At 49.1% G+C, this 26,998-nt stretch overlaps 1 protein-coding gene and 1 long non-coding RNA gene across 3 annotated transcripts in view; both read right to left on the bottom strand.

Moving 5' to 3' along the window:
• LOC144380211 (uncharacterized) overlaps positions 1 to 20,075 on the bottom strand; it is a 34,251-nt gene extending 14,176 nt beyond the window's left edge. The window contains exons 1-3 of one of the 2 annotated variants that reach the window (XR_013444133.1): positions 19,691 to 20,075; positions 11,837 to 11,892; positions 78 to 5,704 (exon numbers count right to left, since the gene is read on the bottom strand). This is a non-coding gene — a long non-coding RNA (uncharacterized LOC144380211). Of the gene's footprint in view, positions 1 to 77; positions 5,705 to 11,836; positions 11,893 to 19,690 lie in introns of those variants that run through there. The other variant, XR_013444132.1, reaches the window with a different exon arrangement.
• Positions 20,076 to 21,332: 1,257 nt separating this feature from the next.
• Positions 21,333 to 26,701, bottom strand: LOC118518539 (T-cell-interacting, activating receptor on myeloid cells protein 1-like). The gene is made up of 5 exons (XM_036065409.2): positions 26,569 to 26,701; positions 24,641 to 24,676; positions 24,220 to 24,510; positions 23,637 to 23,933; positions 21,333 to 22,369 (listed from the first exon to the last, which is right to left on the bottom strand). The coding sequence occupies exons 1-5, from the start codon at positions 26,675 to 26,677 to the stop codon at positions 22,227 to 22,229; spliced, it is 876 nt and encodes a 291-aa protein (XP_035921302.2). The 5' UTR covers positions 26,678 to 26,701; the 3' UTR covers positions 21,333 to 22,226.
• Between the last annotated feature and the right edge of the window lie 297 nt (positions 26,702 to 26,998).

The following is a 26,998-nucleotide window of genomic DNA, read 5'->3' as shown; positions in this document are numbered from 1 at the left end:
GTGAATTTTTGAACTAAGAATTATTATGGAGCAACAATTTTCAATTACCGAACACTACAAAAGATATAAAATGCATGGAGCTTTCTTTGGTATTTATTCAGCTTACAGTAGTTCATGAAATCTATTAATAATGGGAATGTTTCCATTATTGATTCTTAAGGAAAACCTAAATAACATCTATATAATGGAATAAAAGGAGTGTATATCAAATTAGAAAACACAGAAAATGAAGATTAAAATAATCTCATGGGGTGCCGGACTGGCTCCAGTCAGCAGAGCATGTGACTCTTAACCTCAGGGATGTGAGTTCCAGGCCCACGTTGGGCATGGAGCCTACTTTAAAAAAAATTAAAATAATCTCACACCATACAAATAACATCTTTTTAAAGAAAGACGCACTTTGTAGATATTTCATTTTGCAGCAACTTCAAACCTACACATGGTTTCCAAGTACAACATGAAAGCTTTCTGATTTGCAAACCAATCAAGAGTGCATAATAGTGATGCTCCCAACATTCAAACCGTTGTGTGATCCTGTGTGATCTATGAATACAGCATTCTCCTCTATGACCACGGGACACCTCGGAGTCAGGACTAGACACTGATCCACGACTGCCTTCTAGTACTCAGAGCTCGTCTGAATTCTGCCAATTGCTTCAGGACCTCCTTTTGCAGCAAGATGACCCAGTTCAGGGTTTCGTGTTGCATTTAGCAGCCATGTTTCATCTTCTTCACTCTTGAATGGTTTTCCCTTGATTTTCAGGACCTGAGATTACAGGCCAGTTACTTTGCAGAACAGGTCTCAGGTCGGTTAGTTTCCTTTCTCCTCACATTTAGATTCAGGTTATCTGTGAATCTTCAATAGGACCTTCACAAACATGATCTTGGGTTCTCACTACCTCCTAGCAAGTGGCACACCATTTTGACTTGTCTTGTTAGATCGATGTTTAACACTTCACTTTCCCTAAAGATTTCCTAAAAAAATCCTCTCAGAGCATGTGATTATCTACAAAGATTTGTGCAGACCTGCAGAGGGGACACCACACTCCCTGCTGCACTGACCCGGCAGAATATTCCAATGGCTCAGAGCCCATCCCCCAGGAGCTGCCAAAGGTAAGCCCTGAGGGGAAGACAGGCTTTTCTTAGTAATATGCGGTGTTTGAGCAAGGCAGGCCAGCTGAGTTCACCCTTCCCTGCACACTTTCCTGCATTCTAGTCATTAGAAACAAACCACTAAAAAATGGCCCATGTTCAAGGAGAGGAGATTTTGACTCTAACTTTTGATGTGATGAATAGAAAAGAATATATGGACATGTTTAAACTACTGTAAGTCCAAGGTAACCACTGCAGGCTCCAAGCTCCTAAATACGTATTAAACTAGCATCTAGAGCTCTCACTTGGGAGAGACACAAACCTTCCTCCTTTTGCTTTCCTTCCTTCTTGCTTTTTAACAGTGCATATACCTATTTTGGTAAATGCTCCATGTGTCCTTGAAAATAATATACATTCTGTAATTGCTGGGTGTAGCAGGATTCCAAAAATATTAATTAGGTCAAATTGGTTAATCACGTTGTTCCAACTTCTTTAGCCTGATATTTTTGTTTGTTTCATCAATAACTATGTAGATAAAAACCTTCCAAGACGGAAGACCCTTGTGTGTGTGTGTTTGGGCAGACGGGTGGCAGTGTTTCACGGACTTTTTAAGGATGTTGATGAATGTCTCACTATAGCCATTCAAAAACTTATTCAGCAGTGCTGATGACCTCATTTCATCCTGGTGCCCAGCATCTTTCCCACTAACTAGGGAATGGGCAATACTCTTGATATCAACCTGATTCTGTCTCCTCAAAGAGAATCCTCTGGTCCCTGAGGGCTTTTCTAAGTTAAAATTGGGACCTGTGGTTGAGTGTGTTCAGATGAGGATTTTGACAAAAGAAGTGGTTGCTTGTGGGGCTGTTCATGCACACACCTGGTTCTCACTACAGGGATGTGGGTAAGTCACGAAGCCCACGAGTCACAGGAGAGGACGGAAGGGGAGGGTTGGCCAGAGATGCCACCGGGGGGGGGGGCTCTCCTCCCTCCCATGCTTGCAACACTGAAGCAGGGCCCCTAGAGCAGGCTGCAGGGCCAGTATGATCCCTGCGTTCCTCTCCCTTGTCTGCTTTGGTAAGTTCCTTGGACTGCATATACTGGGTTTCGAGACGGGGTGGACTGAGTGAGAGACCTAGGGAAGGTAATGAAGTGGGAAGGGAGTACCATCTGCTTGTCTTCATTCACAGCTCACAGGTGTCAGGGCCCCGCTGGCAGCTCCAGACAGGCTTCCTCTAACAAGTGATGTCAACGTTTAAAATTTTACCTTCCGTATCCATGACTGTGCTCTGCGCCCACATTCCCTCTACTTAACGTTTTAGTTTTAGCGACTCGGTATTTTCTATTGGAGGATGAACACTTTCAAGCAATACTTTCAACAATAATCCAGATTCACTTACTAAGAATGGAAGGTTTCTGTAAGTGTATGCAGGAGGAGAAAGAAGAAAATGTTAGGATTTCTAGCCATGTGCAGTTGCTGGTCAAGTTTCTGAGCCCAAGATGGCTCACCTCTTGTTAGAAGGGTGATTAGCAAGACACAGAGGTGCCCATCCCTACCTGAGCCTTTATCCTCGCTGTGATAAAAGGGCTTAACATGACTGGAAGTTACTGAAGTAACTTTCTGAAGCCGTGATCAGTACTACAGAATGCTAGTCACTGAATCCCCTAAAATCATCCCACAGAGCACCTATGGTTCCTAGCTCATGCTGTGGGAAATACCACTCTAAGCAATGCAAAGTATCCTTTGTGATGGGAACTAGGCCCGTAGAAATAGATGAGGTCCCTGAGACCAAAAGCTGAGGGTTCCTGCTCATGGCCACACAGAAAAGGAGCAGAAAAGTCAGCATTCAAACCCAGGCCTCTCTGGCTCCAAAATCACTGCTGTTTCTGCCCAGTCATAACGGGATATTAAGAGGAATGTGTGCATGGGGTCTTCAGAGTATAAATGTCCTCAGGGGGAGTGTCAGACACAGGTTGAGGAATCTAAAGAGGTGACACAGGAGTGATTCAAACAAGTGTGGGAAGGAAGTGCATCTCAGGAGGTCTGTTTGTAGGCACCACGAAAGCCTGGTGTCCACAAGGGGAGTGGGCATGGTCTCCAGGCAGTGGCCGCCATGGCCTAGCTCTGTCTTCACCACATTCCTCTGATTCCAATACTCTAGACTAGATCTAAAAGCGTCATCTTGGGATGGTGAAGGGGTCCACATCGTAAGCCGCCCACCTGCGTTTCCAGGAGAGGAGTGAATCAGGTGTGTGTTCTGGGCTTCCACTCCTACACATGCTGGTTGACTGCATTTGAAATACATCACATGGTGCTGGGGCTTGACTTCCTTATCCATACAATGAGGATAATTATGACCATCTGCAGGGCCATCACAGTGACTAGAGACTGTGTATGCATAGGAAGATTACTGTTATTTCCATGGGGGAATGAATCCTTCCATCATCCCCACCTCCCTGGCTCAGGTGCTATTTCTGCTGGAAATCGCTCACAGAGAAGTCTCCATCATCTGTCACTGAAGAATGCAGGTCCCTGCTCTCTTCTGTCCTTGACAGAATGTGTGCCCCTGTTATCAGGCTCCGAGGCACTGACCCCTTGTGAGATAAGACTTCTGAGAATGGTCTCCTCTTATCACTGTATAGGTGATGTGCAGAGTTGACACGAGATGCCAGTTAGATAAGAAGCCAGGTGGTCAAGTGTGTATCCAGTCAACATGTTCTTCCAACCACGTTGGGTGAAGCCCTCAAGCCTCAGAGGGATACCCCACTTGGGAGGCAGTAGAGGGTCCCAGTTCCCCGCCCCCAGCAGTCTCTGCAGGGGTGAGTGATGGCGGGTGTTGCAAAGGCAGGAACTGAAGAGGTCTGGATGTTTCAGAACCCTGTGTGATCATCAGTCAGGAGACGGCAGGGCGAGGGTACCGAGTTCCAATGGGAGTCGCTTAGGACCTGCTTCATGATGCTGAGAATCTTTTCTTAACCGAGATGAACTGGACTCTCACTCCTTAATCCCTCCTCTGCCCTGATTCTCCACCAGCTCTGGGCAAACAGCAGCCTGCACATTCTCTAAGCCTTCACACTCCTGTCCACAGAGATCCCATTCACACCGCCCTGTCCGCTCCCTTTGCTCCGTGTGCGGTGTGAATCCTCCACCTTTACGCAGAGTTACACAACAGCCGAAACGGCGCACATCCTGCCCACCCAGCATGGTCATTACAACGGGGAAGGGTCCGCCGGGGGGCTCCACCTGTCGGCAGGGACTGGGCAGGAGGGACAAGGGTCCAGGCCCCAGGGCTTTAGTGCACAGAGACCAGGCTCTGTCCAGTTGGGGGTCTTGCTTCTTGCTGAACGTCTGTCTTCTCCATCCGTGCTTTCTGGAGTTCACGGAGTTGCGAACACGTCTTCTCTTGAATGCTGCGGCGCTTCCTCAAAATCGTTACTTTAAATTCTTTCTCTGGTAACTTAGAGTGCTCTGCTTCTCTGGAGTCCCTTCCTGGCGAACAGCTGTGTTCCCTGATGGTGCTGTCTGCCTTGCTTTTTCACACTGCTAGTGGTGCACGTTTGAGGGAGCGGTCGCCTCTCCTGGCCTCTCGGGTCTGGCTCGGGCGGAGGCTTTCCTCGAGGGCGACTGCCCTAGTGCCTGAGGTGTGGGCCAGTGCAGGCCTCCCCCGGGACCGGGTCTCGGGAGCGCAGCCGGGTAGGGGGACGCAGCAGCGGCACAGGCCCTGGGATGACAGGGCACGGCAGCAACTGGGGCTCCTGGGGCAGGTCCCACGGCAGTGACAGCTCCGGTCCCAGGGAGCCCCAGTGGCTGGGACTGTGGGCCACTGTCAGCTGGGGTCAGCGTCGGGTGAATACCGTGGGGCTCTTGGGGTGAGGCTTGCTGGGGTTCTCCTGCCCTCCCTTCCCCCACGCGGTACAAGCCCTCCGAGGGGATCTCCCCCCGGCGCCCAGCTGCTCTGGCCTGGGAGTTGCAGGGCTGCAGGTCAAAGGCTGACCTCGCTTCCCTACGTGGCCACACCTGCTTTTTGAGCTCTCAGCATCTCTGCTGCCTCTTCGCTGCAGTCCAGAGATTCCCCGGAGCTATTTCCACCCATTGGTAGCTGTGCTTTCAATTTGTTCTTGTTTTTGTGGGGGACCCGAGCACCGGGGCCCCTGCAGCCCACCATCTTGCTGATGTCACCATCTGCGCTGGGAGCCTCCACAGTGCCCCGGGGAGCCCAATGCATAGCCAGTGTTGGAGTCTGCTACAAACACAGCCGTTGTGTGGGACAGGGGAGAAACATGGTCTGTTCCCGAGATCTGTTTTAGGGCGCTGTGCAGTGCACTCTGTCCTGCTTGGAGAAATAAGGGATGAAAATACATAACGGAAAAGATGGGCTCAGAAACGTTTTAGCACAAAAGGCTGAGGCTGTCCTCACGAGCTCCTTCCCACAAAAGGGTGCGCTGCACCATCCAGCCACACAGACGTGGGTGAGGACGGCGTCATCCCAGGGGCCGGAGGGAGGAATGACGGCAGGTGTCGGAAGTTTGCACTGTTTGAATGAACGGACCATCTACTGTGTGGAGACTTCCAGACGGTGCCAAGAATACAACAGGATGAACGGACATCGGTCATCTCCAAAAAAAAAGAATCACAATTTAGTGGAGGACCCAGCAACAGTCAGGTTCGTAAATGGAGTCAGTATCTATCTGGAAAGGCCTGTCCTTTTCTGGCCCTTGAGGATTAAGATAGGACTTAAACAGCCCTATGAGTTTGCATTTTTTACCCTCCTTATAAAATCTGAGCTGTGCTTACACAGGCATCTCGTCAGCCGGTCAGTGTGCGTTCACTGAGGTCCTACTACGCGCCAGGACCTGTGCAGACGCTGGGCACGCTGAGGCGAAGAACAGAGTCCCTGCCTTCTAGCTGCTCCCACGTAGTGACATGTTGAGCTGCAGACTTTATAAACTCGGAGACTGTATGACCCAATCGTTTCTGTCTTAATTCACGCCCCCCAGAGCACCCAGCAGCCTTCACTATGGGGGATGCTCTTATCACAGAGGAGACTGTCTGCGGGGGGGGCCAGGCCCACTCACGGTCTGGTGATCCTCAGGACTTAAACCGGCAGCAGTGCTAGTCCAGGCTCACCAATCTCCTGCACGGTCCTGCCTTCCTCCCTGGGGGACGGGGAATCAAGGAAATAGAACACGGACTCTAGTAGCAAATGCTAAGAATAAGGGTGGTTTGGACAGAGGATGTGAATGGAAGGGCTTCTGGACATCTGTGGAACCAGGCCAGGTCCTGGGGCCATGGGAGGAGTGAGCCGCACAGGAGACCTTCTGGGAGAGTGGGGAAGGAGCCCAGAGCAGAGCTGCAGCCACAGTCCAGTGTGCGGAAATGAGAAGCCCCAGATGCATGACCTCCAGGGTCCCTGCTCAGCAGCAGCCCCCGGGGAGGCCCCTCAGGACAGGGCTCCAGGTGGATGCTCATGTCACATGGATGGTTCTCTCGCAGGGCTGTGTGCTGGCCAAGGAAGCAGGGGTACCAACGGTGAGTGATTCTTGGTGATACCCTCTTCACCTTTGTTCTGCAGCCCTGATTCTTCTTCTCCGGGTCTCGTCAAGGGGCAGAGGCTTCTTCTTCCCATTTTCTTTTTAAAGAATTTATTTATTTATTTATTTGAGGGAGAGAGCACAAGCAGGAGGCAGGGGCAAAGGGAGAAACAGACCCCCGGCTGAGCAGGGAGCCCGACATGGGGCTCGATCCCAGGACCCTGGGATCATAACCTGAGCCAAAGGCAGACGCTTAAGCGACTGAGCCACCCAGGCGCCCCCATGTTTTCTTTCTGGATGTAACGGTCATATAACATCGTATTAGTCTCAGGTGCATAACGGATTCAAAGTTTGTATATATTGGGAAATGATCACCACAATAAATGTAGTCAACCTACATACCACACAGTTAACAATTTTTTGGTTGTTTTTTCTGGTTATGAGAACTTTTAAGATCTACTCTCTCAGCAGCTTTCCAATAAGCACTACGGCATTGCGAACTATAGTCCCCGTGCTGCATGTTGCATCCCCAGGACTAACTTCATAACTGGAGATCTGGACCTTTTGACCCACTTCACCCATTTCACGCTGGCAACCATCAGTCTGTTCTCTGTATCTACGATTTCTTTCCTTCTTTTTTCCTTTTTAGATTCCACGTACAAATGACATCATACAGTGTTTGTCTTCCCCCGTCTGATTTATCTCACTTAACAATACGTCCAGATCTATCCATGCTGACACAAGTGGCGATATTTCCTTCTTTCTGTGGGTGAATAATATTCCGTTATACACACACACACACCAAATTTTCTTTATCCATTCGCTCATCACTGGACATGTTTTGGCTGTTGTAAATAACGCTGCAGAGGACATGCGGTGCAGATAATTTTACGAGACGGTGTCTTCATTTCATTCAGCTGTATGCGCAGAAGTGGGGTCGCTGCATCGAAGGGTAGATCTACTTTTCGTTTTCTGAGGAACCGCCCTACTGTTCTCTGTAGCTGCTGCCCCTACTTACATTCCCAGCAACAGTGCACAGGGTTCCCTGTTCTCCTCCTTCTCGCCGACACCTGTCGTCTCTCGTTTTCTGGATGAGTGCCATTCTGACAGGTGTGAGGTGACATCTCATCAAAGGGCCCCCTGAGAACTGGCGAGCTCATCAAATCCAGCCCCGGGCTCTACTTCTTTTCGGGGATACTCCCCAAGCCTTTCCTCAGAGCCTCACCCAGCTTTTTGGTTCCTGCCAAGAGTAACATGACCCTAAGATGCTGGACTCCTGTCAGGAATGTAGAGTTTACTTTCAGCAAGGGAAGAATCCTGCTACCCTCAAAGTCCATGGTGTCCGTGGATCATTCAGGAAGAGTGGCTGAAGTCCCCCTCGTTAACCTGAGTCGGCAAGACTCGGGGAAATATACCTGCAAATATTGCCGGACAGAGGCCCCCCGCCAGTGTTCCCCAGCCAGAGATGTCCTTCTCGTGGTTACAGGTGAGAAGGAAGTGTCCCAGAAAGAGTCTGGCTTGACCCATCTGCCCCCACCCCCAGCATAAGAGGATGAAGAGGGACTCAGAGGAGAGGACAGGAAGTGGTCTCTGCTCCCACAGAGGGGCCTGAGGACAGTAGGAGCAGTCTGATTTGGAGACTAATGAAAGTGAAATTCTGATCCTCGACAAGACTTTGCCCACAGCTGGGCAAAGGTGTGTCTGGTATCCTTGGTCCCATGCTCCCTGGAAAGACCTTTGAGGACACCAGGGATGAGGGGGACCCTGAGCTTCTCCCCATTATTTCTGACCCTCTTTCTCCTCCAGGAAGCTTACCTAAACCAAACTTCCTCAATCAGAAGAGGCTTACAGTGACACCAGGAGAGAACGTGACTCTTCAGTGCCAGAAGACAGACCTCGAGATTGCATTTATCGTGTGGGCTCTGCTGAAGCGGGGAATTCCTGAGCCTATCGACGTCCCAGGGACCATCAGGGAACGTGGCTCACCTCGCCTTCGGAGAGTCAGGGACGGTGGCAGTTACACATGTGTATACTACCAAACCGAGGCTCCTTCCTGGGCCTCACGGCCCAGCAACAGCTAGAACTGTGGGTGACAGGTAAAGATTGGGACGATTTTATAATAAAATAACCCTAACCCCTCGCTGTCATGCCTTGCATCCTTGGCGTGTTCATTTCACTTACTCGCAAACACATACACGGATGTAAGCAAACACAGTCGAATACAGTGCTGCTGTGCTCGTTTCAAACATTTAGCTTCTAGATGACTGAAGGACAGGAAAAAGGAAACTTATTTTCACCTGCACTTATTCCTTCTATGATACTTCGCCTCTCTCCACGCGGATCTGGGTTTCTGATCCACATCACCTCCCCTCTCGCTAAAGAACTTCTGGTCACATTCCGTGCAAGGCATGTGTACTGGCAACAAATGCCCTCGGTTTTTGTTTGTCAGAGGAAGGCTCTATTTCTTCACTTTTGAAGGATAGTATCTCAGGGTCCAGGATGTTAGGTCGGTGGTTTTTTTCTCTCAACACGTTGATACTTTACTCCACTCTCATCCCACATCGTATCCAGAAAGTTGGATACAATTCTTACCATTGCTCCTCTGCAGCTGAGGTGTTTTCTCCTCTGGTTTCCTTCGGGAGTTTCTTAACCTCTGCCTTTCTAGTTTGAAAAGGATACGCATAGAGGTAGGGTTCTTGTTTTGTTTTGTTTTTTGCTTCATTTCTGATGCTTATCCTGCTTGCTGTTCTCTGTTTCCGGGATCTGTGGTTTTGTGTCTGAAATTTGGAGAAAATTCTCAGTTGCTATTTCTCATATTTCTTGTTTCTCTCTCTCTCTCTCTCCTCCTGTTGATCCCATGACGCACGGGTTACACCTTGGTCCACAGCCCTTGGACACTCCCTTCTGTGTTCTTCCAGCCTTGTTTCTGTTTGCTGCTTGGTTTCGGAGGCTTCTGCTGGTGAATCCTCAGGCACCAAGCTCACTCCCTCAGCCACACCCAGTCCACCCACAAGCCCATCGAAAGGCGTTCTTCATTCCTGTCACAGGGTTTCTGGTCTCTGGAGCTTCTTTTTGAGTCTTTCTTCGGATTTCCACCTCCCTGCTCACATCGCCCATCTGTTCTCGCATGCTGCCTACTCTGCCTGCGAGAGCCCTTAGCATATGAGTCACCGTGGCTTAAGTTCCTGAGATGATCATTCCAGCATTTCTGCCATAGCTGCATCTGGTTCTGCTGCTGCTATGTCTCTTCAAACTGTTTTTGCTTGGGGTTTTTTTTTTGGCTTTTAGTACACCCTGTCCTTTGTTCTTGATGGCCAGCCATGATGCGCCGGGCAAAGGAACTGCTGGAGACTGGCCTTTAGTGACTTGGTAGGATCTTTCCTAGGATTAGGACTCCGACTTGCACAGAGCCTGTGCCCCTGGGGTGTGACCCTCACAGGGTTTCTCAGTCCCCCTGCTATGGTGGGACAGGGTGGCCAGAGCTGGCTGGGGTTGGGTGCTTCTCTTCTTCCAGGTCAGTTAAGCTCTGACAAAACCCCAGGAGGTTAGGCCCAGTGAGCTGGTTTCCCCTGGCCTTGTTAAGAAGAACACAGTGCTCTGCTGTATTTCAAAGTGGGTTTCCCCCTCTCCCTGCCAGAAGCAGGAGGGGGTTTTTCTTGGCTCTTCACTAGGAGAACCTGGTAGAACTCCAGGAGGTGAAACTCCCAGACCCCATGACCGGGACCCCGTGACCAGCTCCCCGGAGTTCCTAACTCCCAGGTTTGTCCAAGCCGAGCATCCGGACCTGGCTCTGGTCCCCAGGGAGGTTTCGGCTTGTGGGTTTTTGCTCGGCAAACTCTGATTCTCGGGACTCACGGGTTGGCCTCTCCAGTCGCGGGGCGGAGGGCTGCTCTGTGACCTCACTGCCATTTCAGATCTCACAAGACTTACAGACTTTTCAGTTTGTCCTGCTTTTCCTCACTGTTACTGTGGAGTAGTGACTTCCATGGGCAACCAGAAAGTGGAAGCCAAGATCTCGGTCCTCTCGATCTGGGGAAATCCTTGGATCAGGGACTCCGTCTTGCTCAGGGACCAGGGACTCTGTCATCAGACAGCCCGTGTGCAAGTGTATTCTCTCTACAGAGCTGTCATTCTCAGTGTCACGGTGGGAGAACCGAGCCCCTGGGAGCCAGCACAAGCCAAGAATCACGTTGGAAGGGACCCTCGCATACAGAGTGTGATACAGGACGGCGACTTTCTCCCCCACAAACCTAACCTGTGACGAGCAACAATCTCTGCCTTTGGGGGTTTTAAGACTTCCCCTCTTTCCCCATCCATTCTCCTCCTTGCATTATTTCTTCTTTGTCACGATGCATCGCATGTGTAGACTTCTCCCTTGGCCCTCACCAATGTGCATTTATATATTTTTAGTTGGTTAGGAATTTTAAGAAACCATCATCCTAGGCAATGGGATACAGTGCATTCTGTGTCCTGGCGCTTCCGCTTCTGCTCTCTGACAGCTCAGGATGGTAAGCTCACTGACCAGGACACACAAATGGGCTCTGACTTCTGACCGAGTAGGAGGGAGGGTGCTCTGTGGCCAGTGCTGAACGCTTGTCTCTTTCAATTTCCTCAAATGGGGCACCAGGAAATCACACCAAGATTAACCACCTCCGACTGGGTCTGGCGGCCCCCCTTCTGATTATCGTGGGGGCTGTCCTGGCTGAAGCCTGGCAGAGCCGCAAGGAGTCTCTGCATGGACCCAAGTAAACAACTGAGCACCCTTCTTTTTCATGGGCTGTCCTAGTGATAGGGGGCATGTCAACACCAAACTTGCCTTGTGGGGACCTCCTATGTTTCTCAATGTGGCTTATTGGTATTTCTGGTGGGATATTTCTTACCATGTAGGACTGTCTGGTTCATTGCAAGAACATTCAGCATCTTCCTTATCTCTCGTTAAATCAGAAGAAGCCCTAATCACTGTGTAGACATACTAACTAACACTCCCATGCCCTTTCAACATCCCCAGATACGGAGGAAGGGGGGGAGAGTTCCACTGGTGGAGACCTGTGTTTGGAGGCCAGGAGAAATCATATCTTCCTTTTCCTCCCTCACCTGACCTCTCTCTCGGTTCTTCTCCACCTACAGGTCCCACAGCTCCTGAGGGGAATGATGACTGTTGATGAAGTTGGACCCACTGACCCTGAACAGTTTCCAATGGATCGTGCATTCTCACCTCTGCTGAGAGCCCCTCCCGGACAAGATGATGGTTTCCTCTTCTGTACTCCTCACCTGCAGCAGAGAACAGGACGGGGCATAAAAATCCACCCAACAAATGATTATGCCACTCTGAACACTCTAAATTTGGTTACACCAATATGACATGTCACTTAGGTCACACCCCAAATTTCCATACATGGATGAACCTCTTTCTGGGATCATTACTCTAGTTATTTGGTGTGTCTTTATTTTGCATTTTCCTCATAGCTAATAATATTGAGTGTCTTCCCACATACTATTGGCCTTTTTAAAAATTTTTTATCAAAATACAATCAAATGGGGCGCCTGGGTGGCTCAGTTGTTAAGCATCTACCTTAGGCTCAGGTCATGATCCCCCCAGGGTCCTGGGATCCAGCCCCACGTCGGGCTCCCTGCTCCGCGGGAAGCCTGCTTCCCCCTCTCCCCCTCCCCCTGCTTGCGTTCCCTCTGTCTCTCTGTCAAATAAATAAAATCTTTAAAAAAAAATACAATCAGGGGCGCCTGGGTGGCTCAGATGGTTAAGCATCTGCCTTCGGCTCAGGTCATGATCCCAGGGTCCTGGGATCAAGCCCTGCATCGGGCTCCTGGCTCAGCGGGGAGCCTGCTTCTCCCTCTCCCTCTGCCTCTCTCCCTGCTCATGCTCTCTCTCTCTCTCTCTGTATCTCTGTGTCTCAAATGAATAAATAAATCTTTTTAAAAAAATACAATCAACATATAATGTTGTATTAGTTTTAGGCACACAACATATTGATTCAACGATTCTACACGTTACTTGATGCTCACCATGGTAAGCACAGTCACCATCTGTCACTATATGACGTTTATTTTAATTCCTGATAAAGTATCTGATTAAATATTTGCCCATTTTTATTTTTTTAAAGATTTCATTTATTTATTTGACAGAGAGAGACACAGCAAGAGAGGGAACACAAGCAGGGGGAGTGGGAGAGGGAGAAGCAGACTCCCCACTGAGCAGGGAGCCCGATGCGGGGCTCGATCCCAGGACCCTGGGACCATGACCTGAGCCAAAGGCAGACGCTTAATGACTGAGCCACCCAGGCACCCCTATTTGCCCATTTTTAATTGGGTTATTTGTCTTCTTAATACTGAATTGCAAGAATATATACAGGGGCACCTGGGTGGCTCAGATGGAAAAGCATCTGCCTTCAGCTCGGGTCATGATCCCAGGGTCCTGGGATCGAGTCCCACAACCAGCTCCTGGCTCAGCGGGGAGCCTGCTTCTCCCTCTGCCTCTCCCCCTGCTCGTGCTCTCTCTCTCTCTCTCTGTATCTCTGTGTCTCAAATGAATAAATAAAATCTTTAAAAATTAAAAAAAAAGAATATATACACATTCTGGTCACAAGTCTGTTAACAAACATCTGCTTTGCAAGTTTTTTCTTACAGTTTGTTGACTTGTCTTTTCATTTTTAAACCTCTCTTAAAGAGCAGAAGTTTTAAATTTTGGTTAAGCTCACCAATTATGAATTATTTTTTCTTTATGGCTTGAGAATTTTGTCCTAAGGAATCTCTGCTTAACTCAAGGTCACAAAGATCTTTTTCCTATGTTTTCTTATGTAACTATTATAGCTTTAGATTTTACATTTAGGTCTTAATCTTTTTTTTCCTAAACATTTTATTTTTACTTATTTGAGAGAGAAAAAAGCACATGCATGCACAGAAGCCAAAGGGTAACCAAGAGTAAGAACACTTCCCAAAAGTTCGCACGTAGAAACCTTAAGCTCCAATGTGATGGTGTTGGGAGGTGGGGCCTTTGAGAGAGAATTAGGTCATAAGGATGCAGTCTTCATGAATGGGATTGGTCTCTTCTTATAAGAGACACAAGAAAGATGATCTCTCTTCACCATGTGAGGATACAGGGGAAAAGGCAGCAGTCTGTAAACTGGGAAGAATGCACTTGCTAAGAATCCAAACATGTTAGCACCCTGGTCTCTGACTTCTAGCCTCCAGAACTGTGGGAATAAACATTTGCTAGTGTAGCCACCTGGTCTATGGTCTTCTGTTAGAGCAGCCTGAGCTGACGAAGACACCTACAAATGCACTTGCATGTGGGACAAGGGAAGAGTGCATGTCTTTCCCTTTCTGGAATATCCACTTGGATTTTGAGGTATGTTTTAGGACACCAAGCAGGGAGCCTTGTCCTGCTTGGAGCATCAGGGAATGAAAAGGGACGATGGAAAAGAGCGGTTCAAAAACTTTTCAATGCCAGGGCTAAGACTGTCACATGTATTTCTCTGCGAGGAAAAGGTTTTCTCCATCTCCGAGCCAGCCCTTCTCCCCTCAAGTGGGTGTGGGTGACCACGGGGTGGTGTTTCAAGTGGCATTCACTGGGTGGGAGGAAGACGGTTAGTTACGGTGACTTTGCATCTTTGCACATTCTTGAAAAAAATCTCTGTGAGTCGTCCTTATACCGGGCATCTTGTCAGTCAGCCATCGTGTGTTCGTTGAGGCCCTACTGTGTGCCAGGATCCACGTACACAGACAGATGCCGAGGCTGACAGCACAGGTCCCGGCTTTCTGGGCGAGTGACATCGTGTCTCCTGTGGCATGAAGAACATACACTTCTATAAACTCGCTCGAGACTTTACAACCGGAGGGATGTTAGCATTCTGGTGACAGGAGTCAGTCCTTTTCTCTCTCCCTTCCGAGCACAACAAATCCACATCTGTAACTGAACAAAAGCACCTCTGCCCTGCTCACTAGGACACTAGAGATCCATCCTTGTGTGCATGGAAGGTGGGTGGCTGGGACCTGCAGGTGGCTGAGCGGAAGAGGGGGACAATGAAGTGAGGAGTGAAAGTCTGCAGCCTGGCTGCAGCTGGAGGGGCCCCTGCTCCTCAGCCACACCCCCATTTTGGAGGCGAGACCTCCAAGACCGAACAGATAGAACTGAAGGAACAGTCTCCCACTGTCTGCCCAGAGGGAGCTCCGGGATCACCCCTTCGAGGACTCCCTACAGCAGGGACACACCCGAAGCAGCAGTGCTAAGCACGCACCTCCCCCCACTCTGAGCCACCCCACCTTCTCCCCAACCTGCTTCCTCACAGGCTCCCAAGCTTAGCTGGGAGGCAGCTGTGGCAAGAGAAACCAAGACTTGCGCCCTAGCGCCACCTGCTGGAACACAGAAGAAAGGCTCCTAGTGACCTACCCGTTGAACCATTAGATCAGATCAAAGTGAACAAAACCTTACCCAAGTAAGAATGCGCTCACTACTTCAAGTGCAGGGGCAGGGATACTTCTCATCAAACACTATGAAGAATCACGGCAGCACAGCATCACAAAAAGCAAATGACAATTTTCCAGTAACCAACCAAACCCAAAGACGCAATACTGTGATCTGATAAAGAATTCAAAAGAGGTGAGGTGGGGTGCCTAGGTGGCACAGGTGGTTAAGCGTCCAACTCTTTTTTTAAAAAAAGATTTTATTTATTTGACAGACACAGCGAGAGAGGGAACACAAGCAGGGGGAGTGGGAGAGGGAGAAGCAGGCTTCCCATTGAGCAGGGAGCCCGATGCGGGGCTCGATCCCAGGACCCTGGGATCATGACCTGAGCTGAAGGCAGACGCTTAATGACTGAGCCGCCCAGGCGCCCCAAGCGTCCAACTCTTGATTTCAGCTCAGGTCATGATCTCAGGGAACTGAGATCGAGCCCCGCATCTGGCTCTGTGCTGGGCGTGGAGCCTGGTTAAGATTCTCCCACCTTCTCCCTCTGCCCCTTTCCTCCCCACCCCTCCAGCCCTGCTCTCGTGCGAAAGAAACAAAGAAACAAAGAAAGAAAGAAAGAAAAGAAAAGAAAAGAAAAAAGAAAAGAAAGAAAAGGAAAGGAAAGGAAAGAAAAGAAAAGAAAAGAAAAAGCTGGGGCACATGGCTGGCTCAGTGGGTGAAGCGTGCAACTCGACCTTGGGGTTGTGCTTTCGAGCCCCATGTGGGGTGAAGCCTACTTAAAAATAAAATCTTAAAAAAAAAAAGAATTCAAAAGAGCTGCTATGAGGAAATTCAGTGAGCTACAAGAAAACTCAGAAAGTCAGTACAACGAACTCAGGAATAAAATTAATGAACAGAAGGAATATCTTACCAAAGAGATTGAAATTATAAAAAAGAGCCAAATGGAAATTCTGGAGCTGAAGAACTCAATAAATGAGATGGATAATACATTAGAAAGCACTGGAAATAGAGCAGATCACCTGGAAGAGAAAATAGGTGAGCCTGAATATAGGGATCTAGAAATGATTCAGGTGGAAGATGAGAGAGAACTAAGATTTTTACTTTTATTCTTTTTAAGATTTTATTTATTTATTTGACAGAGAGAGAGAAAGAGCGCACACACCAACAGGGGGAGTGGGAAGCAGTGGGAGGCAGAGGGAGAGGGAGAAGCAGGCTTCCTGCTGAGACGGGAGCCAGATGCGGGGCTCCATCCCAGGACCCTGAAATCATGACCTGAGCTGAAGGCAGATGCTTAACCATCTGAGCTACCCAGGCGCCCCAAGAACTAAGATTTTTAAAGCAAATAAACCCTACAGGAGGGGTGCCTGGCCGGCTCAGTCGGTGGATCATGTGGCTCTTGATCTCGGGATTGTGGTTTTGAGTCCCACACTGGGTTTAGAGATTACTTAAAAAAAATAAAACCTTAAAAACAAAACAAAACAAAAAAACCCTACAAGAACAATCAGGCTCCATTAGAGGAAAAAGCACAAGATCAAGGGTATACCAGAAGGAGAAGAGAGGGAGAGGGAAGGGGAGCCTGTATTTAAAGAAACAAAAGCTAAGAATTCCCCAATCCTGGGGTAGAAACTAGACACAAAAGTCCACGAAGCAGGGACACCTGGGTGGCTCAGTTGGTTAAGAGTCCGCCTTCGGCTCAGGTCATGATTCCAGTGTCCTGGGATCTAGTCCGGCATTGGGCTCCTTGCTCCGTGGGGAGCCTGCTTCCCCCTCTGCCTGCCCCCCCCCCCCCCCCGCCGTTTGTGCTCAGGCTCTCTGACAAAAATAAATAAATAAATAAACAAACAAACCTACAAAGCTAACAGAACACCTTACTATCTCGAGGCAAAAGACCTTCTCTAGGGCGCCTGGGTGGCTCAGTTGGTTAAGCGACTGCCTTAGGCTCAGGTCATGATCCTGGAGTCCCGGGATCGAGTCCCGCATCGGACTCCCTGCTCGGCAGGGAGTCTGCTTCTCCCTCTGACCCTCCTCCCTCTCGTGCTCTCTCTCATTCTCTCTCTCGAAAATAAAAAAAAAAAGACCTTCTCTAAGACACATTACAATGCTGTCAAAAGACAGTGATAAAGAATTGTAAAGGCAGCGGGGGGGGGGGGGGGGGGGGGGGCGGGGGGGGGGAAGGTAGTAACCTATAAAAGAACCTCCTTGAGGCTATAAGCAGATTTCTCACAGAAATTCTACAGGACGGGAGAGAGTGGAATGACAAATACTGAAAGACAAAAAGTGCCAGCCAAGAAAACTCTTCAGATATGAAGGAGAGTAAAGACTTTCTCAGACAAACAAGCGCTCAGGGAGCTCACCACCACCACCCCCACCTGTCAAGAAATGTTGAAGGGGGTTCTTCAAACTGAAACAGAAAGACAAAAATACACAAAATTCTGATTAAGGTGATAGTCACCATTAGAAAAGGGTAACATTTTCCCTGGAAAAAAAAAAAATAGAAAAGGGTAACATTTTCAGAACAGTATATCGAACACTTAAATATAGCATGAAGGTTAAAGAAAAAAGAGCATTAAAAATCACCAATTCAGGGGCGCCTGGGTGGCTCAGTCGTTGAGCGTCTGCCTTCGGCTCAGGTCATGATCCCGGGGTCCTGGGATCGAGCCCCACATCGGGCTCCCTGCTCCGCGGGAAGCCTGCTTCTCCCTCTCCCACTCCCCCTGCTTGTGTTCCCTCTCTCGCTGTGTCTCTCTCTGTCAAATAAATAAATAAAATCTTTAAAAAAAAAAAAAAATCACCAATTCGGTAATGAAATCACAGCATAAAAAGAAATCATTTGTGGTATCAAAAATATACAAGGGGAGGAGTAAGAGGATGGGACTTTGACAGGCAAACTGCTATCAGCAGAAAGGGGACTATGTTATCTATGAGATGTTTGATGTAAACCTCACAGTAACCATAAAGCAAAAATCTAGAGCAGACACGAAACATGAAAAAACGCGCAGACGGAGCAAATCACAATGGAAAACAACCAACTTACAAAAGTAGACAGAAACAGACGGGGATACCAGATAAGGGAGTAATCTCCAAAATATATAAAGAACTCACACAACTTAGTAACAACAACAACAAAAACAATCCGATTAAAACACGGCCAGAAGTAAATAGACATTTTTCCAAAGAAGACATCCAGATGGTCAACAGACAATGAAAAGACGCTCCACATCACTCATCGTCAGGGAAATGCAAATTGAAACCACAATGATATGTCACCTCATCCTCTCAGAATGACTATCATCAAAACGATAAGAGATAACAATGCTGGTGAGGATGTGGTGAAAAACAAAAACCAAAACCAAACCCTTGTTCACTGTTGTGGGAATGTAAACTGGTCCAACCACTATGGAAAACACTATGGAGATTCCTCAAAAAATTTAAAAGAGAACTATGAGATGATCCAACAATTCCACTTCTGGGAATATATACCCAAATGAAAGGAAAACAGGATTTCAACGAGATCTCTGCACACCCATGCTTATCAAAGCATTATTCACGTCAGCCAAGATATGGAAACAACCCAAATGCCCATCAACTGGTGAATGGATATGAAGATGTAGTACCGGGGTACCTCGCTGCCTCAGTCCCCGGGGCATGTGACTCTTGAGCTCGGGGTTGTGGGTTCGAGTTCCACGTTGGGTGTAGAGATTGCTTGAAAATACTCGTTTTTTTAAAAAAAGTAATACAGGGGCGCCTGGGTGGCTCAGTTGGTTAAGCGACTGCCTTCGGCTCAGGTCATGATCCTGGAGTCCCTGGATCGACTCCCGCATCGGGCTCCCTGCTCGGCAGGAAGCCTGCTTCTCCCTCTGACCCTCCCCCCTCTCATGTGCTCTCTCTCTCTCTCTCATTCTGTCTCAAATAAATAAATAAAATCTTTAAAAAAAATTTTTTTTTAAAGTAATACATACACACAATGTAATGTTAAAGGAGGATATCCTGCCATTTACAACAACACGGATGGACCCTGAGCACATTATGCTACGGGAGGTAAGCCAGACAGAAAGACAGGCACCGTATGCTACCACTTACACGTGGAATCTAAAGAAGTCAAACTTATAAAACAACAGAGCGTAAATGGGGATTAGCAGGAGATGCAGGGAGTAGACTAACGTTTTTCAGGGTACAAAACTGTAACGCGCAGTAAATAAACCACGGGCCGCATAACGAATATAGACCATAACATTCTACTGTAATTATACAAGGGGACACATGTCGCTACAACGATCACGTTACAACACAGAAATGTATCAAAATCACAGCTGTACACCATAACCTTACACAATGTTACACGCCAAGTTCATTCAAGAAGAATCAAACTGCCTGGCACGCCCTCCTTGAAGACTTCGAAGTACTAAACGGGTTACACTAAGGGGCAGCTCTGGAGAGGAAAAGACCCCCTTGCACACTCAGGGCGCTCGCTGAGATGCCACAGCCAAGGCGCCTGAAGCCCACGAAGCCCCCCTTCCGCTGCGAGGCGGAGGCGGGTCCCCGGGGCGCCCCGGCCCTCGAGCCCGCGTCTACGGGGCGCACCCCAGGAGCGTCCTCCGGGGAACGCCCTCTCACCTGGCGGCGCGGGAGCTCGGGGCCGGTCCTCACCTGTTGGGGACTCCGCTCCGCCTCACCAGACGCGACAGGCGCCCGCGACGCCGCTCTCACGCCTCTCCCGGCACAGACCCGCAGGGCGCCGGGGCGCAGAGGGCGGGCACCGAAGCTTCCCGAAGGCGCACGCGGCGCGCACGCTGGGCGGCCGGCGGACTTGCCTCGGGTGAGCGCGCGCGCGGCGGGCGGGGCGCAGGTCGGGAGCGCGCGGGCCGCAGCTGCCCTCTGGGGTCCCGCCCCCTGGCCGGACCGAGCACCAGAGCCCTGTGCATCCGGGGGAATGTCCAACTGCCCCCGGACTCGGCCCTGTGAACGGCCCCAGTACGTCGTCCGGCTGGAGCCCTGCTCAGCGGGACCAACCTGCGGGGCCCCCGGGCACAGGCTCAGGCCCGCACGGGCCGCTGGGACTTGTAGTCCCCAGGGCGGGCCCGGCGCGTCAGTCATCCCCTCCGGGCATCAGGAGGGCCGGACAGCACTCCGTTTCGCAGCGTCGGAGAGCGCACCGCTTCGCCTGCATCACACCCGGGTCCGTATTACTTACTGAGCGCCCGCTGAAGGCTGCACGCCTTAGCTGGACTTGGGGGAGAGTCGGTGAGCTCCTGCGCACTTTAGGCAGAAGGATGAACTTGCAAGGAACAACGTCAGGAACAAAAATGGCAAATTCTAAGTGCTGCTGGAGGTCACACGAGGGCCAGAGAGTTAAACATCTGCCTTCGGCCCAGGTCATGATCCCAGTGTCAGGGTCCCTGCTCAGCAGGGGAGTCTGCTTCTCCCTCTTCCTCTCTCTCAAATAAATAAATAAATAAAATCTTTAAAAACGTGGAATGCTCTAGATGAGGGGGAGGTGGCAGGGAGTAGAAAGGAGTGTGGTCTGGCTGTAGTAAGTGGTTTACGTCAGACAATGGTGAGCAAGGCTTAGATGGGGATGTGGTCACCAGCGTCTTTGGGCCTCACTTTCAGAAAGGGCCTCCGAGGGACACCTGGGTGGCTCAGTCACTTAAGCATCTGCCTTTGGCTCAGGTCATGATCCCAGCGTCCTGGGATCGAGTCCCACACTGGGCTCCTTGCTCAGCAGGGAGCCTGCTTCTCCCTCTGCCCCTGCCTTGTTTGTGCCCCCCCCCTCTCTCTGAGAAAATAAATAAATAAATAAATCCTTAAAAAACAAACAAAAAAAGGAGCCTCAGTTTTGAGTTTGCCTCCAAGAGAGACCATCAGCACAGGCAGGGAGATGCATCTTCAGGCTTAAATAAAAGAGAACATCTCACTGCTGGTTTCCAGTTTCTGGACCTCAAGGCCCCTATTGGTCTAAGAATGGATATGCGTGTATAGATCCTATCATTAACTTGAGAGTACCACAATTAGATTGAGATATAAGCTTTCAATAATGCTACCATTTTTTGTAAACTGTTTTGGCATTTATTCAATTTTTGTGTACCAGAAGTCTTAAGGGAAGCGGACCTAAATCTTTCTTGACTTAAAGGAGCATGTTGATGCTTTGGGGCTTGGTCCTGAGAGCAAGGGATGATTTATGAGAGCAGTTTTGATGCCTTTCAATGGCTCAGACATAAACCCACAGTTCAGAAAATCCTTTTCAAGGCCACTGGTTCTTAGCTTTTGATTTCAGAAAACAAGATCACACTTAAGTAAAAGATATTTATTCTCAAATTTCTCAGGTAATGGAACACCAGGATGTCATGATGCTTTTACTTTTACTAAAACACTGTGGAACACTGTATCACACTTAACTGGTATGGAATTTGTGGTTAAATTCCACCTTTTCTGTATCCTATTAACAGTAAAAGTGAGCTGGTACCATATACTTTATTGATTTTGATTTTGACACACAAATAATTTAACAACCAAATGATACTATCTTAATTTATGTCATCCTGAGCACCAAGAAGCCTTCAAAGTGGGGGACAGTTCCTGGTCACTCCTGTCACTATCCTAGATGACACTGTCAGAAGATGCAGGGGCCACTTTGGGTCTTAGATAATGTCAGGAAATGAGTGAGATCACATCTCATCTGCAAGCCTCCCAAATCTCCCTCACGTGCACCTCCTGTCCCAGGGTAGAGGAGAACCAGATCTCACACAAGCTGCTAACTTGATCAAGGACGCATCATTCCCCCTGGACAGCTGTGAAGCTTATGTGTAGAAGGACAGATGTGAGATCAGGAAGGGAGGAAGAGAAGAAATATTTCTCCTGGCCTCCAAACACGGGCTCTCCGCTGGCGGAACACCACCCCACTCCCATCCTCCATATCTAGGGGTGTTGGAAAAGTACAGTAGTACTTGCTTGTTATCGTCTTCCACAGTGATTTGGGGCTTCAACTGCTCTTTAATGGGAAAGAGGAACAGTGCTAAATGTTCCCACAATGAACAGGATGGTCCCATATGGTGAAGAAATATCCCACCAAAAATGCCATCTGTGCCCATGTTGAGAAACACAAGAAGTCCCATGGTAGAGTTTGGTGTTTAGAGAACCCCGTGTCACTACAGCAGCCCATGAACAAGAGAGGCGCTCGGGTGTTTCATGTGGATCCACGTGGAGACTCCTTCTGGCTGCACCAGGCTTCCACCACGAGAGCCCCCATAATCACCACCAGTATGGCGGCCAGACCCAGTCGGATGAGGTTGCCCATGGTGTAATCCCCCGACGTGGCATCTGGGGGAGCTGGGAGAGAGAAGAGGATGAGCACCAGCTGCAAAGGAGCATCCCTCCTTCTCACGTGGATCTGCCCAGTGTGACTCTCCTGCACCTGCTTGTGCTTCCTGGCCAGTGGTCAGCTGCACCTTCACTGACGTTGTAATCACTCAAACCACATGTGGGATTTCCTGAGAGTTGTGGTGGGTCTTCCTTTGTCTCCTTTCTATTCTCTCTGCCTTACCGCTCTTCCTTCATTTCTTTGCTCTTCATCTCATTTCCACCCTCCCACACTGCCCTTTCCCCTTCTCCTTCCTTGTAGTAGGAATGAGGCTTAGGAGCAACCCCAAAACCCAAAGGTGCTGCACGGAGAATGAAAGTAGTTCAGGGCTCCGTCTGCTCCCCTCCTCAGAGCAAAGACTTAGTGCAGCTGGTGAGCTCAAGAAAATTCAAGCTTAGTAGCTGAGCATCGGAACCACCATGCATTTCACTTCAGCTTCACCCAAGACGAGCTAGGGCTCGCCATTGGCCCTGGCTCCTAGACAGAACCTGCACTTGAATCTTCCAGCTCGCACGTGCCATGAGTGCAGAGCTCATGTCTGAAGACATCAGCAACAATGCTCCCTGGAGACAGAGTCCATGGGGAGAGACCTGTGATGACCCCACCAAGCCCAGGATGCCCTCTGCATCCCTCAGCACTGCCCGCCCTGACCTCGCTTTCCAACTACAGAACGTTCGCTGACCACAGCACACACGCAAACATTTACACCACCGAGGAAGCAGGGTGTAGCATCCAATGAAGCAAGAAGAACATCAGTTTAGAAGATACCACATCTATGCCAGAAAAGCAGGCAGCTGGGGGAGCACCGTGTTCTAAGTGTGAGAAAGGTACCGCCATGAAGTTGCCATCAGCAGGATGCACCACAACTCTAAGTGATGCCCAGGGTGGCAGGAGGGGCTCTGGTGGTGGCGGGATGGATCGTTTGGAAGAACAGCCTGAGACATTCTCCAAGAATGCAAAGCAACAAACGCCAAAGACTAGAAAGTAGGAAAGGAGAGATTTAAAAAGGAGATGCTCAGGAAAGTGAAGGAGAAACAGGAATCAGAAAGTAACAGAAGAAATGCTCTCCAGTTAAAAAAAAAAAAAAGAGACGCACACCTTAAACTAATACAGTGTTATAAGCCAGTTATAGGTCAACAAAATAGGAGAAAGAAAATAAATAGCCAAAATAAAAACAAACTAATTAATGAATTAATTAAATTTTTAAAATGTCCTAAGAATCATGCAAAACTTCACCTGTCACCCGGATCTCAAGATGATCACTAGGCTGTGAGGTCAGGAAAGGAGCCTTCATCAGAAAGTACACACAGCTGTAGTTCCCCGCATCACTGACTGTCACAGTCTGGAGGGAGAAGTCCGTCTCCTTCCCTGCAGGACTCTGGACCCGTATGGGCCCTGCTGCTCCTGCCTTCAGTAGAGCGAACATTACAGGCACGAAAATATTGTCTGGCCTCTGGCACTGCAGGGTCACAGTGTCTCCTGCGGTCACCTCACCCCTTTGGTGGGCTTGGAGGGAAGGTTTTGGTAAATCTCCTGGAAGAAAAGGAGGGCTCCAAGGTCATGGGGAGCAGCCCGGGTCCCCCACCCTCCCTTGTTCTCCTGGCAGGGGTTCCCGCCAAGTGGGGGAAATGACAGATCCCTGGTCTCACCCTCTTTCCACTCTGACTGTGGGAAGATTTCCCCAGCAAGCCCTGGATGAAGCTGAGCCAGGTCAGTCTGTTCTGTGTTTCTCCATCTCCCCTTGTTCCCTCCCTCCCTCGGGTTCCTCCCTCACACCTGTCCCTGCAAGACCCTATGTCCCTCCGAGGCACCTCCTCACCTGTCACCAGCAGTAGGAGGACGTCACTGGGCTGTGAACTTATGTACGGGCTCCCTAGTCTGTAGTACTCACAGGTGTACTGTCCAGCATTGTCGGTTTTTAGGTCAGTGAGGTGAAATTCAGCCAGGCCCTCTGTGGAAGCCCATGATTGCACAGACTGCAAGATATTTTTTCCCTTTCTGAGAACAAAGTTGACATTCTTGGTAGAAGTCTGGCATTGCAGCATCACATTACTCTTGCGAGACACCACCGAGCTGGGCCAGGCCCTGAGGGAGGGCTTGGGAAAGGACTCTGGATGGAAGCAGATTTGGGGACGGGATTTGGTGCCCTTGTCTGCTCTCAGAAAACCCCTTGAAGGAAAGAGAAGAGACACAGGGAGTTTGGAGTGAAGGAGAGGGAGGGTCTGACTGAAGGAACTCACCATCAGTTGCCCTGCTTCCTTGGCCAGCACACAGCCCTGCAAGAGAACCATCCATGGGACATGAGCATCCACCTGGAGCCCTGTCCCGAGGGGCCCCCCCGGGGGCTGCTGCTGAGCACGGACCCTGGAGGTCATGCATCTGGGGCTTCTCATTTCCCCACACTGGACTGTGGCTACAGCTCTGCTCTGGGCTCCTTCCCCACTCTCCCAAAAGGTCTCCTGTGCGGCTCACTCCTCCCACAGCCCCAGGACCTGTCCTGGTTCCCCAATGTCCACAAGCCCGTTAATCCTTAAGAGTGTTTGTGTACTCATGCCATGGGAGACACAAGGCATTACTGTCCTGTCAACACCTGGAACGTACTCTATTCTGTTCTCCTTAGCATCCCCAGTGTCTACACAATCCTGGAACATAGTAAGAAGCACCTTGGCCAACAGAAGAGATGCCCCAAGTTAACCCTGGCTCAGATTTTTCAAGGCTGGTAGAAAGATTCAAACTTCTAATACCGTCCTTTCCTCATTTCACCAGATAGACCAGCCTGAAGGCAAAGAAAGCCCCAGGGATTACCCTAGAATCTAGCGATCAGAGACTATTGTGAAGACCAATCACATCGCTGGGACCCAATTAAGCTAAGACCCACACTGTCCCTATTTGTGCAAAGAAGTCTTTCTTAGCACCAGCAAACAGACATCCTGAGTTGTCCCCAGCTCTATGCCCCAGGATATTTTGAAGCACTCTGCTTTCATCTCCTTATAATTTTCCCAACCTGGCACTTGCTGACTCACCCCAAGGACTTTCCCATTATGAAGAGCCCACGCCTCATTCTTAATATCCCATTATGACCAAGTGGAAACAACAGTGACTTTGGAGCCAGACAGGCCTGGGTTTGAATGTTGAGGTTTCTGCTCACTCACTGTGTGGCCCTGAGCAGGAACCCTGAGCTGTCAGTCTCTGGTCCTCATTTATCAACACGGGTCTGATTTCCATCACACAGGTTGTTTGCAAGGGTCAGAGCAGTATTTCCCACAGAATGGAATACAAACCACGGGGGCTCTACAGATGATTTCAGGGGATGCAGTGACATGGTATTCTATAGCATTGATCAAAAAGGTATTACCCTTTCAAATCACGTCCACTCCTTTGATCACAACAAAGAATTTCTCAAGCTAGAGATCAACCTTCTTACACATCTGTCTCTGGCCAACTGCCATTTGTAATAAAGAAGTAGCTGGGGGCTCAGAAATGTGATGGCCAACAGCCCATGGCTAGAATGTCCTAATGTCTTCTTCCTTTGCATTGTATATATATTTACATTAACCTTCTATATTTTGCTAAGTGACCCTGGCTTTTCTTTTAAATTTTATTTTTTAATTTAAGCTATTGGCATAAAATTTCCATCTTCAGATGAATGGGCCTGTTTAAAATAAAGATATTAAGGGGCGCCTGGGTGGCTTAGTCGGTTAAGCATCTGCCTTCAGCTCAGGTCATGATCCCAGGGTCCTGGGATCGAGCCCCGCATCGGGCTCCCTGCTCGGCGGGAAGCCTGCTTCTCCCTTTCCCGCTCCCTCTGCTTGTGTTCCCTCTCTCGCTGTGTCTCTGTCAAACAAGTAAATAAAATCTTTAAAAAATAAATAAAAATAAAGATATGAAAAAATAAATAAAACAAAATAAAGATATTGAGTCAATAAAATTTTAAATAAGTAGGGATGGTAGAGGCATACAGGACAGTTATGGACATGAAATGTATTTGCATACTGGAGAACATTTGATGGGTAAGATGTATCTAAAGCCTCCCTCAAGGTTCCTGACACACATGAAGCAATCAGTAAAGATAAGCAGATGTTACCACTTCTCTTTCCAATTCTAGTGGTCACATCTTTCTCCACCCACCTTTATCTCTAACCCCAGTCGACGGGCCCAAGGGACTTACCAAAGCAGAGGAGGCAGACGAATTCAGGGATCATACTGCAGCCTGCTCTAGGGGCCCCTCTCTGGTTTCGTCCACAACAGCGAGGGAAGGTGGATGTGGGTGGCGGCATCTTTGGCCAACACTTCCCTTCCTTCCTCTCATGTGACCTTCAGGTTTTGTGTTCCAACCATATTCGGAAAACAAGAAGAAATAAAATGCTCCATGAGGTCATAATTTACGCAAACTCTTTATGTGAACACAGTGAATTCAGGCCTCAAATTCTAACCCACCTAGGAAAGCCAGAGGTGCTAGACTGCTGGATCCAAATGATTCCACTGAGGAGATGGAAACAGGTTGGTGCAGAGACTGCTGGAGATTCTCTGGTCTTTAGGAAAGATGCTGGGCTTTGGAGCTGAATGAAGGAGTCAGTGTTAGTGACTATTTTTGAGTG

This window comes from Halichoerus grypus, chromosome 15, assembly GCF_964656455.1.
Source record: "Halichoerus grypus chromosome 15, mHalGry1.hap1.1, whole genome shotgun sequence".
NCBI classification, from domain to species: domain Eukaryota; kingdom Metazoa; phylum Chordata; class Mammalia; order Carnivora; family Phocidae; genus Halichoerus; species Halichoerus grypus.
The sequence above is the reverse complement of the archived record's forward strand: the minus strand, read 5'-3'. Positions and strand labels throughout refer to the sequence as shown.